Source organism: Pantherophis guttatus, chromosome 2 (genome assembly GCF_059756535.1).
Source record: "Pantherophis guttatus breed Tessera chromosome 2, ASM5975653v1, whole genome shotgun sequence".
Lineage (NCBI taxonomy): Eukaryota > Metazoa > Chordata > Lepidosauria > Squamata > Colubridae > Pantherophis > Pantherophis guttatus.
The window spans coordinates 214,241,326-214,261,227 of NC_142064.1; the positions used below are offsets into that span (position 1 = coordinate 214,241,326).

General features: G+C 42.7%; 1 protein-coding gene across 2 annotated transcripts in view; it reads right to left on the bottom strand.

Annotated features, from left to right (window-relative positions):
- CENPP (centromere protein P) overlaps positions 1 to 19,902 on the bottom strand; it is a 155,363-nt gene that overhangs the window by 3,364 nt on the left and 132,097 nt on the right. For both annotated transcript variants that reach the window (XM_034438687.3, XM_034438692.3), the window contains exon 7: positions 1,144 to 1,223. In XM_034438687.3, the coding sequence (XP_034294578.1) occupies positions 1,144 to 1,223 (80 nt within the window). The remainder of the gene's footprint in view (positions 1 to 1,143; positions 1,224 to 19,902) is intronic.

Here is a 19,902-nt window from a genome sequence, read left to right on the forward strand (position 1 = left end):
AGTTGCTACTCTTATTGAATTCTTTCATGCTTTAAGAAGAAATAGGAATTTCTGGAAGGGCTTGGAAAAATGGTCTCTTTACAGATGCTGTAATAAAACCCATCATCATTACTATTTCCTTTTCAAAAGGATCTATAAGTTGTATTTAGAGAGCAGCTTCTATATGTCCTAGATTGGGTGGACAGTAGTAGACACCAACAGTATTTTAAACCAAATGATCTCTATGGTATTATCAAGTTATATTAAAGACGAGGGTGTCAAACTATTTTCCAAAGCACTAAAAGGCAAGACAAGAAACAATGGTTAGAAACTAACCAAGGAGAGAAGCAACCTAGAAGCTGACTTTGTATAAAAAAGAACACCGCTTAGGGGGGCCCGAAAGCCCTACTAAGCTGGTATATACAAAAGTATGAAGGCTATTGCTTAACGCATTGTAAGCCGCCCTGAGTCTCCGGAGAAGGGGCAGCATATAAATCGAACCAATAAATAAATAAATAAATAGAACTAAGGAGAAATTTCTAACAGTAAGAGCAATTAACCAGTGGAATAGCTTGCTTGCAGAAGTTGTAGGCGCTCTTTTACTGAAAGCTTTCAAAAAGAGACTGGACAACCAATTGTCTGAAATGATATAAGGTCTCCTACTCGAGCAGGACCAGAAGACCTCTGACGTCCCTTCCAACTCTTTATGTTCTATGTTCTAAGTTTATTGTTTTGGATGTTTTAGATAGTGTAGATATTTTGGTATATAGAGTGCTTTTCTCTCTTGTGTTGATTTCTTTTCAGCATCTTAAAAAAGTATAGTTTTTTAAAAAAATAATTCAAAATGTTTGGGAGAGGTTTATTTTGAATTTATTTTTTATTGGGGGGGGGAAATATTACATTTTCCCCCATGACTTTTCAATATTTTAAGCTATACTACGGTTGATAAATACGAGATCTGAAATGTGCTTCTTTATGGTTTGTAAAAGAACCTGGTTTTCAGCAAGGTTCACAATTATTCTCGCTTTCCCTTCAGTACATTGCTTTAATATCCTTGGGGTCTTTGAAAGAGAAAAATATGGCTACTGCTATTATGCCCCTGCACCACAGCTTCTATAGATATCTGTCCCCACGGATCAATATGAATCAGTTAAGTTGCCTTACTCGGGAAGTTGAGTGCTTCTTAAGACCATGTAATCTCCATGTAATCCTTCAGGAAGTGCTACAACATCTGGATACTTATTCTATAAAAAATAAAAGATAAATGGTATATTTTATACAGTGGTCAAATATAAACCAGACACTACAAAAAGTGCAACTTTTATAAGACATGCAGCTAATTAGTTTATGTACAACAGAGGTAATTGACTCTTGAGGACCACATAGATAAAGCTCCATGACACATTCTAGTTAACATTGTAATAAAATTAATAGGATATGAGTGATAGATGGCCAACTGTAATGACTGAGTCTGTTATTTTAGATATATGAACGTTTTGCTTCTTTCAGAAAAAAAAGTATGAAATAAATGTGAGATTTGAATAAAAAAAATTCTAGTGAATGTTCTATTTTATAACAGAAGTACAGGAAGAAAGAGGGGCGTGATGGCTCAATGGTTAAAGATGAAAGCTGACAGCTCAGGTTCAAGACCCGAGCACTGCACAACAGACTGAACTCCTGTTTCTGCCATAGTTGCTGCCCACCTAGAGTTCAATAGCATGCAAATGTGACTAGATAAATAGGTACCATTTCGATGGGAAGGCAACAGCATTCTGTGCGCCTTTTGGTGCATAATCTTGCTGGCCACAGGACTATGGAAAATGTCTTATGACAGCACTGGGTCCCTCAGCCAAGAAATGGAAATGAGCGCCATGCCTAAGAGTCAGACATGCCTGGACAGGAAAAGTTTTATTTTTTACAGGAAGAAAGCTTGGGGGCTGCTCTGAGAACTTAAAGAGGGTAACTCAAACAGGCATACTAGTGAAAATAAAGTGGTTCCTATTAGGTAACCCAAAAGGTGAAATTGGGTTTTGATCATTAGATCATAATTCTTACAATCTTGCTATGAAGAGATAAGATAGCTATAAATTAATATTAAAGAATATATGAGGTACTGGTATACAAGACAATTTGACTGTTTTAATATTCAAAACCTTCAATCAACAAGCTAACACAGTCTTAAGAAATTAATATCTAAAGGCTAAGCAATGAAGAAATTGTCAGTGAGCACATCTTAACAAGCTGAGTATCTCCAGGGTCAGAATCAACCCGATGTCAGCACTTCAATCTGCATTTACTCTAATGCTGACATAAGAAGGAGAGGCGAGGCATCTGGAAAGGGATGTTTGACTTTTCACCTACTTATTTTCCCTGAAGATAATATCCCCTAGGAGATGGGATGGGAGGTGGGAAATTCCTTTGAGCTGGAGCGGTAGATTAGGGGTAGAATGACTTGGAAGATGGCCAATGAGTGCAGGAGAGTGGGGAACGGAAAGGGAGGGTTTTGGGTCTGGAAGTCAGTGTTGGCTTCGATGGAGCTGGCTGTAGAATGTCGTGCTTAATAAATAGGAGTTTTCCTTCAAAGACTTTGTTTGAAATGCAATTTATTTGAGACGACCTCGAAGCCTGACACCCAATACATTAGATATTGTAGGGAACAGTGTTTTTTGATCTCTTCTAGGAAGAGATCAAATTAAGTTTTAATTATCCTGCATATGTTATAGATTGCCAAGAGTCGTGGGCTTACAACAAAGTACAAGTTTAAGGAATGGATGGATGGATAATAACACAAAGGAAATGGCATGCAGCATGGCAGCTTTTGTATTAAAATAATTGCAAGGGGGAAAAGACAACCAGATAGGAACACCAGAGAAAGAAGGAAGCTGGCAATGGAACTGATAAATTTTTAAGTTTAATGGAGCATAGACAGAATTCCCCTTAAAAGCATAGCAGTAAAATAAATAATAAAGAAGAGATTAAATCCACTGCAATGTCTCTGATCAAGGCGAGAGCCTTTAAGAAGAATAAAAACTCTGAGGCTTCCAGATACACGTAGAAGACTGGAGGTTTAAAATACATACTCCTATGTAAACATGCCCACATATGCATGACATATGTGGCCATGTTTAGAAACAGGAACAGCTTTGCTTGGAAAAGAGAAGAAAATGAAAGGTGAGGCTCTGGGAAGAACAAGGAGTACACATTTCTGGATAAAGGAGGAAAGGAAGACAGGAAGAAGAACTATTAGTTCTGGCAGTGCCAGTCTGCCCTCCTGGCATAAGACGCTACCCAAACAGGAAAGAGAATCCCAAGCAAAACAAGGAAGCCAAATACAGAAGCAAATCCCCTTCTCTCTCTCTCTCTCTCTCTCTCTCATTTTTATAGGGGAGAGAGGCAAAGGATTGTTAGGATATCCATCCCATGTGTCTGATTTGGCTCAAATCTTTTTCCACTTTGTTTCTGCTGAGGAAACAAAAGTCTTAATTTTGCTAGGATTTTCCAGGCTTCATCTTTTGTTTACCAAAAAGTTTCCAAGAAGTCCTGTAGATCATGGCAAGCCAGCTGTCAGATCTCTCATGGTTTTACAAAATTCCCATGATGATCAGCAATTTGAATGAGAAGACATTGAAGGGATATTTGCATAACTTTTGGGTAATCAAAGTACCCTGCATGGAAAGCGGCGGGAATTTGGGTGCACACAAGAGGGTTATCAGGCATCCACTTTTCTGCCAGGCTAAGATCCTTTTTACGAGCCACACTAACTTCATGAATAAAACCGCTATTTTATATATATGAGTAGGTCCTTAGTATAAAGAGCATTTCCCCTTATTTCTTGATCAGAGCACTGAGGCTGCATAAGCACTGTCAATTAATCAGGGCTTAGTTAGCAATTAGGGCTTAGTTAAGACAAAATGAAGCTTCATTGCAGAAGACAGTAAGAGATGAGTAGCGATTATATCCAAAGGTTACAAATGATTCATTTACAGCAGGGGTGTCGAACTGGTGGCTTGGTGGCCGGATGTGTCACATGCAGGCCACGCCCACCCCAGCTCTGCAAAGGCCAAAAAAATCGTAATATGTCATGTGACGTGATTGAGTTTGACACCTGTGATTTACAGTGTGTATAATACAAATTTAACTATAGCTGTACAATTGTGTAATCTGATGAATTCTGTTAATCTTTTTCAATAAGGCTCAGCTTTTTTTCTATTACAGATTGTTAGTCCTGGCTCTGCTGATTTGAATTACTAGGCTTACTTATCTCTATGATACTCCTTTAAAGGATATTGATTTCATACAGTAAACACCAGCAGAATAGGCAGAAAGGAAGATATGAACAAGAAAATTATGACAATGTTAATTCCTGACTGAATTATTGTGTGCGGCAAGGAGTACAGGCCTCTGACATAGAATAATTATATATTATATGAATAATGCCATTTATAATTACAGTGGGCTGGATGAATATTTTCACTTAATTTAGAGTCAGGTTAACTGGAAGAGTATTTTGAGCTCAATTTAAAAACAGAACCATGAACACTCCAAAAGACCTTAAAATATTTTGCGTGACTTGAGTATCAAAGTATTAAAAAGGCAACATTTTTTTCTAATTTAAAGAAATTCAATCAGCTTGTGTGATTGCAACAAAGTAGCAATTAAAGGGAAGGCAACAGATTCTTCTGCTCTTAAATTGGGTTAAAAAATAGCATGTTACAGACTCCATATTTATTCTTGGTGTAGTTGAGGAAATGGAAAGTATGTTTAACTAGGCCAACATGTTATATCATTTGAAAAGGGGCGTTGGTCCTACCTGAGACGCACCTTCTCGTTGGGTGGAGACAGCAGCCAGGATGGGTGTGGTCATCTGTTAGGCCGATAGACTGAGCCCATCAAATTTGCTAAGTCCCGCCCTTGTTACCGGGCAAACCCAGCTTTTGGCGAGGACAAGAAGACAGGCTCGGCGTGTGGGACACCAAGAACAGGTTAAAGAGGAGAGACAGGTAAGAAACCCCCAAAAAGAGGCCAGACTGGCGAAAGAGAGGGAGGGTCTGGCTGCTGTCTCCACCCAACGAGAAGGTGCGTCTCAGGTAGGACCAACGCCCCTTCTCCATTGTGGGTGGAGACAGCAGCCAGGATGGGACATACCAAAGATTCACGTCCCTATAATCGGGTGGGACCAGTCTGGTCCGAAGAACCCTCCCCGGAAACAACTCTCTGTAATACTCTACGACCAAAGGAGGCATCTGCGGAGGCAAATTTGTCAAGTTTGTAGTGTTGAATGAACGGAGACGGCGAAGTCCACGTGGCCGCTCTGCAAATTTCAAGCAATGAGGCCTGAGTTGCCCAGGCGGCCGAAGTAGCGGCACTTCGGGTAGAATGTGCCGTCAGACGAGGAGGTCTCGGTAGAGAGCGTAATTCGTATGCCTTGGCTATCGTTTGGCGAATCCAACGCCCAATAGTCGATGAAGAGACCTTGCCGCCCAAGGATACCGGTAGAAAAGAGACAAAGAGGGATTCCGTCTTGCGGAAATCCGCTGTCCGTTTAATGTAGATTCGCAGAGCCCGACGAACGTCCAGAAGGTGCCATCGTCGTTCCAACCTGTGGGCTGGACGAGGACAAAAGTTGGGCAGGATAAGTTCCTGCATACGATGAAAGGTGGTATTAACTTTAGGAACAAAGGTCGGGTCCAGACGGAGAACCACACGGTCGGTATGGAACACACAGAGGTCCTCCCGGATTGAGAGGGCAGCCAGTTCGGAAATGCGTCGGGCCGAGGTGATAGCAACCAAAAATGAAACCTTGCAGGTCAAAAGGCGCAGGCTAGTCGTACGCAAAGGCTCGTACGGGGCTGACGTAAGAGAATTAAGGACGACGGAGAGATCCCAAGTGGGGTACCTGTGCAACACAGGAGGGCAGAGATTTGTAGCCCCTCGCAGAAATCGATGGATTAACGGGTGCTGCGTCAAAGAGGACAAGGAACCAAAGGTAAGGACCGATGAAATCGCCGCCACCTGTCTTCGCAACGTGTTGGGAGACAATCCTTTGCGAAGGCCTTCTCGTAAGAAAACTAAAATATTGACTATTGAGGCCTGTAGAGGAGGAATCCCCGCTTTATCACACCAAGCACAAAAGGACTTCCAAGTGGCTGAATAAATACGGTCCGTAGAAGGCCTCCTCGACGCCTGAATCACGGAGATCACGTCAGGAGGGATGTTGACCTCCCCAAGTGTATACCGCTCAAGCGCCAAGCGGTCAGACGGAGCCACTGTAAGTCTGGATGTGTCAAGGTTCCTTGGGTTAGAGCGTCCTGTGGCTGAGGTAACTGCCACGGTTGGGTTATCGACAAAGACACTAGGTCCGCAAACCAAGGTCTGCGCGGCCAATGAGGGGCCACAAGAACGATCTCCGCCTGTTCCATCAGTAGCTTGCGAATCACCCGGGGAATCAGGGACACCGGAGGAAAGGCATACAGGAGCCCGGGTGGCCACGGGGAGCGGAGAGCATCGACGGCCTCTGCCTGGGGCGACGGGAATCGTGAGATGAAACGTGGCAGCTGAGCATTGTCCGACGTGGCAAAGAGGTCGAGCACCGGCATTCCGAAGCGAGTCGTGATCTGTCGGAAGAGATGAGGGTTGAGACGCCACTCCGCATGATCTAGATGGCGACGGCTGAGCCAGTCGGCTTGTAGGTTGGTGACACCGGAGATGTGCTCTGCCCGTAACGAAGCCAGATGGATCTCCGACCAGAGTCCCAACCGTAGTGCCTCCGACATCAGGGAGAGAGAGCGCGTGCCTCCCTGGCGATTGACATGGGCCTTCGCTGTGATGTTGTCCGTGAGGACCAAGACGTGTGAGTTGGAGACGAGACGATGAAAGGCCCGAAGTGCCAGGAAGATTGCCCGCAGTTCCAGCCAGTTGATGGAACGACGGGACTCGGTGGATGTCCAGACGCCCTGGGTCAGATGACCCCGACAATGAGCACCCCAGCCCTGGAGACTGGCGTCCGTTGTCACCACCACTCTCTGTGGATCAAAGAAAAAACAGCCTCGGGAAAGTGCTGAAGACCGCCACCACCTGAGAGACCTAATCACCTTCCTAGGGACAGAAATCCTCACGGGAGAAGTACCCCTACCCACCTTTTGTAGAGGTAACAGGAACCATTGAAGTTCCCTAGAGTGCAATTGGGCCCAAGGAACTAACGAAATGGCGGAAATCATCTTACCCAGGAGTCGGGACAGGATTAGGGGAGAGGAAGAAGAAGACCGTTCCACAGTGGAGACCAGGGATCTCAAACTCTCCTGCCTTTCGTTCGAAAGGAAGACCTTCCCTGTTACAGAATCTATCAGAGCCCCCAAGTGAACCAAACTAGTAGAAGGGACCAACTGACTTTTCTCCAAATTAACCGAAAAGCCGTGGGCGGAAAGGGAGTGGAGAGTGAATTGTAAATCAGCAACAGCTTGTTGAGGATTAGGAGACAAAATCAGTATGTCGTCAAGATAACATTGTAGACGAATAGATCTAGCCCTAAGGGAAGCTGCCAGGGCAGCCAGCACCTTGGTAAAGGTACGAGGGGCAGAAGAAAGGCCAAAGGGCATGGCCCGATACTGAAAATGGTGTCCCCCATAACTGAATCTAAGGAACTTCCTATGGGTAGGGAGGATAGGTATGTGGAGATAGGCCTCTGTGAGGTCTATGGAAGAGAGGAGATCGCCCCTCCTGACACCGTCCAAAATAGATCTAAGGGAGTGCATCTTAAATTTTCGGTACCGGACGTACCGGTTGAGTCGTTTGAGGTCCAGAATGGGTCTCCACCCCCCCGAGGACTTGGGAACAAGGAAGACCCGGGAGTAGAATCCTTTGCCCCGCTCCAACACGGGAACTGGTTGAATAGCCCTGATCAAAAGAAGGTGCTGAATAGCCGAATCCATAAGGGCTCGTTTCTGGATATCGTTAGAAAGCGGGCAGGAAACAAAAGACCTCGGAGGGGGGGAGATAAATTCAATGGCCAACCCGGATCGAAGGGTGGCCAGAACCCATTTGTCTGAAGTGGAACCTTCCCAAACGGGAACGAAAAGGGCCAATCTGCCCCCTATGGGAAGATCCGAGATGCACTTAACGACGGCGACCGGAGAAACGACCTCCTCCCCCTCGAAAGGGCCGTTTGGGCACAAACGTCCTACCTCTGGAAGGTCTGTCCTGAACGCCCCGTTGTCTAGGTTGAAAGTTCCCCTGTGACCTAGGAAAGGAAGAGGAAGTGGAAGGCCCCTCATAGGGGCGAGATTGGAGGCGAGACAGGTATGGGCGAAACCTGGAATCCCCCCTGCGAAAAACAACCGGAAGGAATTTCTTCTTGTCCTTTGTCTCCGAGAGGAAAGGATCGAGGGAGTCCCCGAATAGTTTAGATCCCGCAAAAGGGACAGACGCCAGACGCCATTTATGCCTGGCGTCGGCCTGCCAGTAGCGTAGCCAGACCAATCGGCGCGCAGTGACCGCAGAAGCTAGAGACTTGGCCGCAAAGCGAGCAGTATTCAAGGTCGCGTCCGCTGAAAACTGCGTGGCGGCAATAATCTTGCTTAGATCTTGCCGCACCCGGACGTCCTCCGTGGACAATGACTCTTGTAACTGACGAAGCCATAAAAGAGTTGTCCGATTAAAAAAGGAGGCCGTAGAAGCTGCTCGGATGGCCCAGGAAGCACTTTGGTGAGCTCTTTGTAACACATGTTCAGCACGGCGCTCCTCAGGACGAAGTCCTTCCTCAGGGTCACCGGGAACCGCCGAGTGAGGGAGGAGGGCAGCCACGGGGGCATCCACAGATGGAATCTGGAGGAGCGAGTCTAGGTCCGGAGTGATACTAAAGTTCCGACGGTCAGCTGGTGTAGGCGTCAGCGCAGAGCTCGGCGCAGACCACTGTTTCTTAATAACCTCGAGAAATAAAGGAGGTGTAGAAATGGTATCTACAGTCCTCGATGGTTCTGCGAAGAGAGGACTCAAGGTAGCCTTGGTGTTTGTAGTAGAAGTTGGCAGCGGCGAAGGGGAACCAAGCTGGGCCGTAACAATAGCCTTATGTAACAGCGATTTAAACAAGGCCTGGGGAAAAAGGCCCGTAAAGGCGGGCTGCTCAGGAGGAAGGTCTTCATCCTCTGAGAGCTCCAGGTCATGGGGCTCATCAGTCACCTGGGAGGGAGACCCGCTTGCCACAGAAGAAACAGGGGAGTCCGGCGCGTTGACAGACAACGCGTCATCCTGCTCCCTATCCTCCCTAGCAGGGGAGATGACTGAACGAACCGAGCCTGCCCTACTAGAGGGCTGAAAATGCGATGCCAACGACTGTTGAACCGCTGCAGCTATCATTTGCTGTATCTGTTCTGGGGACGGAAAGGCATGATGTTGCATCTCAGCAGGCAGAGCTTCCCCAGAAGGTGGAACTGTGGGTGACTCCGTTGAAGGGGCTGCAGTCGGTGTAGCAGAAGCGCCCCACAGATCAGTTGTCTCGATGACCGCGGGGCAGTCCTGAAGGGAGAGATGGTCCCCTTGAGCACCAGAATCTCGACCGGTAGAAGTGCAAGGTAAAACGGATGAAACCTCCTTGTCTGCCGACTGAGCACCGCTGGCCTTGGCGCAAATCCGTTGAAGGACCTTGTCCCTGCGAGCTTCCGCTTTGCTGCGAGGGTGAGGAGGGTCAGGAGGGTCCCGCCTGGAAGAAGATCCAGAGGTGATGCCCTTGGTCGTAGGGGAGCCCCCACGATGATGGTGAGAATCGGAACTCCCCGCTTTGCGACCATGCTTGGATTTGTGGGAAGCTTTAGGCATGATGTCACAAACAGCCAGATAGTGCCAAGGACTGTGCACAGGAAAAACTGACCCACGCCTGGTCTTACGCCTCAATTAGGAGGACCGCAGATAATGAATGTATATGGATTATCTCCAGAATATAACTCTTGGGAGCGTAGAAAAAAAACTCCACGTGCAATGAGTTAGAATGCCCTGGATGTAATAGGGGCGCGCAGGAAGCCTCTATAATAGCTCGTAAAAAGAGCCAAAGGGCAGGAAGGGGGGGGGCGCGAAAGCCCCACTGTAAAGCGCACCTTAACTCAGGCAATAAATGGCCAGCAAGAAGGGGGAGGTGAGGGGGGGGCGCGAAGCTCCACCAGAATGTTACTCACAAAGTAAGGCCAGGTGAAATAAATTTAATTAAGAATAAATGCCCATGTAACAGGAAGGGCGCGCAGCCTCTTTGAACTGCTGATTAGGCTTTTCGCGCCAGAAAGGGCCTCCGCCGCACCAACGACTCAGGAGGGAATGGCGTCAAGCCGCTGGGCCCCACCAGCTCTCTTGCGCGGCGAAATAAAGCCCAGGGCAAGCTCCAGTAATCAGGGTGGCCGGTGGTCAAAGGGAAGGGTCTTGCCGCTTCCCTCAATGCGGTAGGGAGCGTTTTACTCCGCCAGAAAGCAACAGAGGCTGCCGACCAAGTCCAAACGGCAAAGAGAAAAAAACGGGTCACTTTGAAATTCAAAATGGCCGCCGGGAGAATCGGGAGGGGGCGCGAAGCTCCGCAAACGTCTGGAAGGCTCTGGAGACCCGAAACGGCCAGTCGTGGGTGTAAAGGGAGCGCGGACACTCCACGGAGGTCCCAGGGATTCCCCCAATTAAGACAAAAAGGCAAGGAAAAATTCCCCCCCCCCCCAGCAACCGGTAAGGCCAGCAACCGGGGAATGGGGGAAAAGACCTGCCCCTCAGCTTACTGAAGTGTTGTAATCGTAATCCAAAGAAGTCCAAGTCACAATCCGAGTCAAACCAATAAACGTAATCGAAATCTCCTGTCAGAAAGGCAAGAAAGCAGCCAGGAAGGAAAGAAATGATCAAGAGGATCAGTCCCACACGCCTGTCTAGGCTGACAGACTGAGCCAAAAGCTGGGTTTGCCCGGTAACAAGGGCGGGACTTAGCAAATTTGATGGGCTCAGTCTATCGGCCTAACAGATGACCACACCCATCCTGGCTGCTGTCTCCACCCACAATGGAGAATTCATTATTTTTCCAGAACCTGTAGAAAGCTAAAAGTTTAAATAGATATTCCTCAGATTTTAGAAACATTGCCATGTCTTGGTTTTTGCCAAACCTCACATAAGCAGTCACCCACGATACATGCCAAAATAAGCTTGCTGGGAACAAATATACATCCATTTTGGTTTCTTCTTGTCATCCAAAACATTTTTTCTTGCTTACGTCTTTTTTTCTTCATGCAGTTTATATAATGTAAATTATGTTTTGGGACGTAGTTAATGAGCTAATGAAATACTAATTGCATAGCCTAGAGTTTTAAATATTTTGTTTAATTTCCAGATGTATAGGTTTGCAACTTGTAGACTACAACATGCAAACAGTTCCCAATAAACCAGTGCAACAAAGGTTAATATCATAATAGTCAGGTGCCAAAGTTAAGCAAGATAATTCACAAGGGTGGTGATATTGGAAAGTTTGCAACCTTATTAATCTCATACAGGTCAAAGAAAAACATTGAAAAGCTTATGGTTGCAACTACTAATATTCTAACCATATTCAATTTATATTCCATTTTATAAAACGTAAAAAGGAAACTGCCCATAGAAATAAAACTTTCATAGCAGTCAAGATAACTGGTATGGGTAATAAAGCTGAGCCGCCAAGTTCTGTTTGTCTCTTCACAACTGAACACAGGCTAAGATCCATTTTGTCCCGTTATTCCCAGTAGGTTTACTTTTCTCAAATTCCCAGTTCTGTACTGTGTCTGGTAGAAAGTTTGCTTGGTTCATGTATTTCTCAAGCATAGAAAAATAACTAATTGATCCACAAGAACTCTCTCTAAGTGGGGATAAGTGATGAATGCCTACAATGACCATTCTAAAAAGGTGAGAAGCCTAATGGGCACCTCAAGTAATGACTACTTACTGCAACTATTGAGGTTGCTATGCATTATTGGCGGTGCAAATACTTCTACCCTCCTAATTAGAAACATGTTTCTTAACTTGCTGGACTTAAATTCTCATGTTATAGGAATTATGAGTGTTGACGTTTAACACATCTGGAGGCCACGGGTTTGAGCCCCTGCGTTACAGATTAGAAGCAAAGCAAAGATGTTTGATATTTGACTACATAAACTCTATACCACAATTTTCTGTTTCACATGTCCCGACAAATGGAGCTACTGAATCAGCAACGGAGAGGAGGAAAGAAACAGCAGAACTGAAATGTCTGTGTGTTTTGTTGTTGGAAAAAGTGATGGGCTAAGTCTTAAACCTCAAAGGTTTTTAAATGAAAGTCAGCTGAACAAAGAATGTAAATTAAAAAATATGGATGTCGTAGCTGACATGCAATTAGCATAGTCAGCAATTTCACATAAAATAGACTCAGATATTATTTACTATACAGCATATGGAAAATATTAATGCAGAATCTCTACCATCACCTTCAACACTGTTACAGGCTAGAAAAAGAAATAGATTGAGCCTCTTTAGTGGCAATGAAGAGAAGGCCTTCTGGAACACAGTGCGCTGAGTGCTTTTTCCTCAGCTTTGAAACTCAGCGTTAGTCATAGGTTAGCTTAACAGCCTATAGCAGTGATGTCCACAGGAAGGGTCAGAAAAGCCTAAATGGCATCTATCACCAAAGCCCTATCTTTTAATATGCATCGTAACACTATGTCACGCATAATAATGGGTAAAGCTTCAACTATGCAGTTACAATTGTCAACTTGCTTTTGTGTTGTCCCTTCATTGGCAGATGCCCCTGCCTCATAGAGAGAGATATGTCTGTAGTCTAGAAACTGAAGTCAGGAAGGGCCAAGACTTTCTCAACCTTTCCAATAACTATATGTAATAGAAAAGATGTGAGCCTTATTGAAAGATCTAGAGGTAGTCTTTGAGTTACCACTATAACTGAGCTGGAATTGCAGTTGTATGACGTGTCAGTTATAAAACAGGTCATTATATGACTGATTCAATTTTAGGACATTCTTTTGTGGCAGTCATTAAGAGAATTACCATGGTCATTAAATGAATCCATATCATTAAGCAAAAATTGCCGTTGTTAAGTGAACCCAGAAATCATAAGTAAATGGAGATTGCCAACCAAAAATGTCATAAGTCATGGTCATGTGACTTGCAGGATGAGACAAAGGGCCGTTAGTGTAGGCCAGGTGTCAAACACCCAAAATGCAACCATATAACTACAGGGAGGATGTGGGCAGCCATTGGAATTTTTTGAATCCATGTACCTTTTTTGGATCCAAGGTAATGTTGAGTGGACACTATGTGACTGGTTATCAGTCAAGCTCTATCTATCAATCTCTCCTTTTTTGCATTCATAAATGAATTAGTTTTAATTAGTTAAAACTAATTTTGTCACTAAAAAGAAATATTTTTAGTTTTACGGGATTGCAAAAGAAAAATGCAACATTGAGCCAAATAGGCCAGTATGACTTTAAAATAAACAACCAGATGCAAACCACCAACTGGGGTGCAATCTAAAAAACACATACATCCAGCTTTGCTTCAGGAAACAGCTGTGGTGTAAAGTTCAGTAGATTTGGAGTTTAGTAATTATTTTTTACATACAGTTATACCTGTCAATGTTTTCACTTAATATTGTTTATTTCAAAGATAAGCATATGAATTGAAATCTACAGCATCATTTCTGTACAATTAACACATTTTAAGGGATGCAGTGGATCAGTTGCTAAGATGCTGAGCTTGTCGATTGTTATGCGGCACTAGGGTTCGCATCCCTAGTGCCGCATAACTGGGTGAACTCCCATTACTTGTCCTAGTTTCTGCCAACCTAGCAGTCCGAAAGCATGTAATAAATGCAAGTAGAAAAATAGGGACTAACTTTGGTGGGAAGGTAACTGTTCCGTGCGCCTTTGGTGTTTAGTCATGCCGGCCATATGACCACAGAAACATTTTCGGACAGCGCTGGTTCTTCGGCTTTGAAATGGAGACGAGCATCACCCCCTAGAGTCGAGAACGACTAGCACATATGTACCCTTTACCTAACACATTTTATAATATTCCAATACCGATTCAATACATACTTGGTGGCTGCTAATTACTCAGAATATAGGATACAAAACATTCAGACTTTCAGACGCTTGTATTTTGAGCATAATCTGACTTATAAATTATAAAATTTATAATTATAAATTGTTATAAATTATAAAATCATTTTGTCAGAAAGAACAGAAATATGCCTTGGAGAACCTTTACAGTGCTGGTAGAATTTTTCTTATTATTAAAGAAATGGTGGTTTCGAAGGCAGTATCTAACTAGATGAATGTCATTGCACTTTTGAATATCACATGTAAGAAAATACAATCACATCATCTTTAAAATGTTTCAGTAAAGTAATTATTTCAGGACCTCGTTTTTTTGTTAGAACCTGCCTTCATGTAAACAGATATCTTTTGAAAAGCCAAACTAACACTAAAGGTGTTGTAAGAAAACAATATGAGCGTTAGAACTGAGCCAGTTCTCAGGAATGCAATCCACTTCCTTTTTCTTCCACAGATGACTCTGATAAGATTGTTTCCTTACTGCTATTTTATAAGCCTATATAAATCACTTCCAACTCCTCCTAACCCCATTTAAAATATCTAGGTTTCAGACCAAGAGAAATAAGATAGAAATGCAAACAAACAGAGTACATTCATTTTGAAAGCATTTATGACTGAAGGCAATGAGAAACACCCTGTTTTGACATCAAAAGTTTTGAACTTCTTTCTTTTTTCTCCATACATCTGAATCATCTGCATTCAGACAGAAAATTGCACAGTTGAGTTTCTTTTCAGGAGTACATCAATCCATATGTTTATTTCACATGAACAAAGGAACACTGTTTGCAAGCTTAAACTAGTGCCTGTAAAATTACAAGTCCACCTGTCCTGCCTAAATTAGTAAGAATTAAAGACTGCCTTCTTCATTGATGAAATCAAGACATGATTCATAGCAAGCTGAAATACATCTTACCCTTTCCAGCATAAACAGATGCCTTACTACTTCAGAAACATACTAATTTTGAAATGTAAAATATATTATTTTCATAACATTGTTTAAACTTATGGACACAATGCTATAATATAATTCTTGAAGCTCAAACAGCATAGTATTTACCTCAGAGAAGCATTTTCTTTCAATTGTTTTCTCAAACTATATTATATATTGAAGTACTGTGCTAGGGAGTAAAACCTAAAGGTGAATTAAAAGCAATGCTAACGCTAACAACATGCTGCTAAAAATACATTACAAGATAATAAACCCAAGAATTGTGCTAGATTTGTCTTCCATTCTGTAGAGAAATAAGAGCAATGCAATGATGCGTGGATCTACAGCCATGGGCCATTTTATCAAATTAGCTGAGAGAAACCAGCACAAGAATGTGGGGTTAATGCAAAAACAGTTTATATCAGTCAGAAATTTCTGATATCTTGCAAAGATGATTAGTCTGATCAACGCAACAAATTACTAGTTTTTACTAAGAGGTCAGCAATTTTATTTTTGAGTTAAAAATATATAGGTGGGTGCCACAGGGGCTCTGTGTTTTATTATGCTGCAGTCTTTCAAAATGTCCTAAAATATATTTTCTCTCTATCTTTATTTGCTTCCATTGTTCTGATTCCTTCCATAACTATATGTTCTATATCTTCTGTATTAAAGGCAGATGCAAAGAATTCATAACTTCTTTAATGCTCCTTTTCATTCTTTTGTCTTCTAAATGCCCACTTTCTGGCCTTTTTACTGTTCCAAATATATTTAAATAAGATCTTATTGTACCTTTTTGTATTATTTTGTTGTACATTTCTTAACAATGGTTACCATTGTAACAATTATTAGGATTATGTGTAAATTGGCAAGTCTCTGGTTGGTTTCAAGACTAGCTATTATAAGGCACATTCATTTAGGATGTGCATCCTATGTGTAAAGCACATCCTAAATGGCCTTTTTCACACACATGGCCTTTTTCTCCATGACTTAAATGAATCTGAGATTCTTTCACTAAAATTAATGTTGTTAATTCTGTTGCTATTAATATTAAGCAAGGAATGGGCAGTGTCCAATTAGGGTGAAGAATGAGTAATTGAAAAATAAGGTTCCAGGAAATTAGTTGGTGAACATAGAGAAAAATTGGTACAAACAGAAGTGGTTTTGCAGAAGAAAAAAATCAATGGAGGTATCTACACAAAATACTACATATATACTAAATAACCCATTTAAGAATAGAAGAGTTCCCACAGAGAGGGCCTCCTCAGGGTGCCGTCAGCCAGGCAATGTCAGCCTTCTCTGTGGCAGCTCCTGCCACAGGGGAAGGGGGAGGGCCTTCTCTGTGGCAGCTCCTGCCCTCTGGAACGATTTGCCCCCGGAGATACGAAGGATATCGGATCTCCAGGTCTTTCGCTGTGCCCTGAAAACTTTTCTTTTCCATCAAGCAGGGCTGGCGTGAAACCCCCCCCCCCCTTTTTTTTTAGTTTTTTAGCTTTTAATTTGTTAATGGGCTCTAATTTGAATTGTTTTAAATTTGGGCCAAAGTATGTAATTCTTTTTAATAATTTTAAATTTTGTATTGGTATGTGTTTTAGTTCTGGCTGTGCACCGCCCTGAATCCACTCGGAGAAGGGCGGTATACAAATTGAATAATAAAAAGAGTAGGCAGCATTGTTAAGCAAGGAGAAAAAACTGTTTTGGTCAAGTAAAATCAGGAACAACAAAGAAAACGTTAAAAGAACACAGCAAAAAACAAGTTACAAATGTAAACAAAACTAAAAAGTATAATTTCCCAATTTAAATTCAGAGGAACAGTGTGTGATTTATGGGGCTCCTGGTTCTCTCTGAGTTTGGTTACTTTCTTGCAGAGATTTATTTATCAAACTAGATAACATCATCAGTGTTAGAAGGGAATGCAAAGGAAACATCCACAAGAAAACAATCAAGCTCAGAGAGCACCAAGGAATCCACAGTTCGACCCTGAGCTACAAATATTCTTTTCTAATGTGTGATTTCTATATGTTAGTAGAAATATAGCAGTATTATAGTTAGGAAAATATGGCAATACAGCCTTTTTCCTTAATTGTTTTTTTTTTCATTTAATCAGAGAAGTGGAGGCCGGTAGTTTTCGGTGCAAGAAGCCTGCAGCCAACCGTTGCTGCTGGCTCAGTTGCGTCTGGCTAAGAGGTGGCAACTGTAGGCTTCTCACACTGAAAAAAAGACGCAGCGGCTGCAGACATCTCGCCCCAAGGGGGGTGGGTGAACAAATGCAGGCTGGTGGGGAGCCCAGCAGTGATGGCTCAGCCCTGGCTTGCCTTCCCTGGCAGCCAGCCACCGGAGGAAGGTAAGGTAAGGACAAAGAAAGACGCGGTCGTGGGGGAGGAAGCGGGTAGATTGAATAAGGGCCGGGGCCTCTGAAGGACAGGAAACAGGGTGATGCAAGGCGAAGGGAGGGCTGGCGGCATGGGAGGAGGCCTTTGACAGATTCTGAGTTTAGCTACCTCAGATCCTGGGCAGTAAATAGGTAGAAAGTAGGGGTGAAATCTACTTACCTTCCTTACTGATTTGGAAGTGCATGTGCCGCGCGTGCATCACATGCATGTGCAGACCTTCTGGGCATGCGCAAAACCTTTGCTCTGCCATTGCTACCGGATCGTTGAACCAACGGCCAAGATCGCTACCGGACCGGGCGATCCGGGAGCATTTCACTCCTGGTAGAAAGGCTGCAATAGCTGTAAGTTCAAATATTTTTCCTAGTGGATTCTGTTGGCGTGGCTTGGTGGGTCATGCGACTGAGTGGGTGTGATCAACTCAATGTCAGTTGAGGCGTGCAAGGTTCCGCCACACCAAGCCACGCCCACAGAACCGGTAGTGGAAAACTTTGAATCCCACCACTGTTCAGGAGTATTTGTATTTGGGTACTACAGAAGAAAATAGAATAGAATAGAATAGAATAGAATAGAATAGAATAGAATAGAATAGAATAGAATAGAATAGAATAGAATAGAATAGAATAGAATACTTAATCTTCAAGAAGAAATTTGGGAGGACAGAAAAAAAAGACATGATACCAAATGTGTATTTCCATTAATGGAAACTGTTTCCATTGAAAAAGTCTTCTTTTCTCATCTCAAAACCTCTTCAAGATAGTCCAATATTCTTGTGCACATTGAAGTGTACAAAAAATTGCAAGTGTGGTGTGATTTCAGAGTCTATCGTAAGAGTTATAAGGTTTTCTAAATTAATAAATGCAGAAAACACAGCAATGCCAGAAAATGATTCACGGGGAGACTCTACAAAGTTCATAAAATAATACTTTAAGCATAAGCAGACCTCACGGTATGCCAGTAACAGACAGGATAGTTCACCACAACTGGAAGCCCAGGAACAATAAGAACAGTACAATTATGTGGCTTAAGGGTAAATATATGTATAAGAAGAATAGAAATTATAAGAGAGGGAACAGACTAATTTTCATTGTAATTAAACTGGTTCCAGATTCCTTCAATCTTGCCCACATTTTGTGGAAGAAAGACTTCTACATTAATCACACACACATATAAACACATTCAATCCCACATGTTCTTCTTTCAGTAGTATCATTTCACCACAATGGATTTGAGATAAAATTATAGCTGGCTCCAGATAATTTGTTAGTCTTAGAAAAAGTAACCATTTCTATTGTCCTTCCAAAGAAATGTATAATGGGTGGAACAGCATCTATTGTGAAAATATAAGGAACACTTGGATCAATTTATGTATTTATTTATATATATATGAAATTTAGCAACCACCAGAAATTTGAGCAGGTTCTGACCAGTTCTGGAGAACCGGTAGCAGAAATTTTTAGTAGTTCGGAGAACCGGTAAATACCACTCTGACTGGCCGCCCCATCTATTCTCTGCCTCCCGAGTCCCAGCTGACTGGGAGGAAATGGGGATTTTGCAGTAACCTTCCCCTGGAGTGGGGTGGGAATGCAGATTTTACAGTATCCTTCCCCTGCCACGCCCACCAAGCCATCCCATGCCCACCAAGCCACACCCACAGAACGGGTAGTAAAAAAAATTGAAACCCACCACTGGCCACCACCCTCTCACTCACCAAGCAACTCATAAAACAACCCACCCCCAGTGTGTTATGTTAGAGAATATTTTTTATTATACATCAACACAGACAATTCATGCAGGTTTCTAAGGCTCATTGGGTATTTAACTCTTGGTAAAGTGGGTTCATGACTCTGCTACAGTAAAAATGGCTTTGAAATATTTAAAATATAGTTAAAACCCAAACACAGGGTCTGGAGCATAAAATAGACAGAACTAGACTGTATAAAACTTGCACTTAATTCGGATGAGAAACAAGGGAGGTGCCTAAGTGAAAACGACCCATGCTTCAGATTACAAGAGCTGTAACATCTCATTTTCTGGGGTCAAAAAAAAAAAAAAAAAAAAAGAGAGAGAAAATACAGTCTTGCTGACACAACCTAAGAATGAATGTTACATATGGCAAAATAGTATCCCTTTTATGTGTGTCTTTGGATCTTTAAGTAGGGTTGGATCTGATTTTGGGTGGGAGACCACTAGGAAATCCCAAACTGGTATGTTAAAAAATGAGTTTTTTTTTTTTTTTTAAAAAGCCAGATTTACTTAACAACTATGTTACTAACTTAACAACTGTAGGGATTCACTTAACAACTGTGGTAAGAAAGGTTGTCAAATGGGGCAAAATTCATTTAACAAATGTCTCGCTTAGCAACAAAAATTTTGGACTCAATTGTGGTTGCAAATCAAGGACTGTATCTATCATAAATTATATTTATGACATTGTGTATCATAAATGTCTATGTAAACAGTTTCAGGCAATTTTACTTGGGAGAAAAGGTAGTGCTTAAAATTTGATGAAAATTGTTTGTGT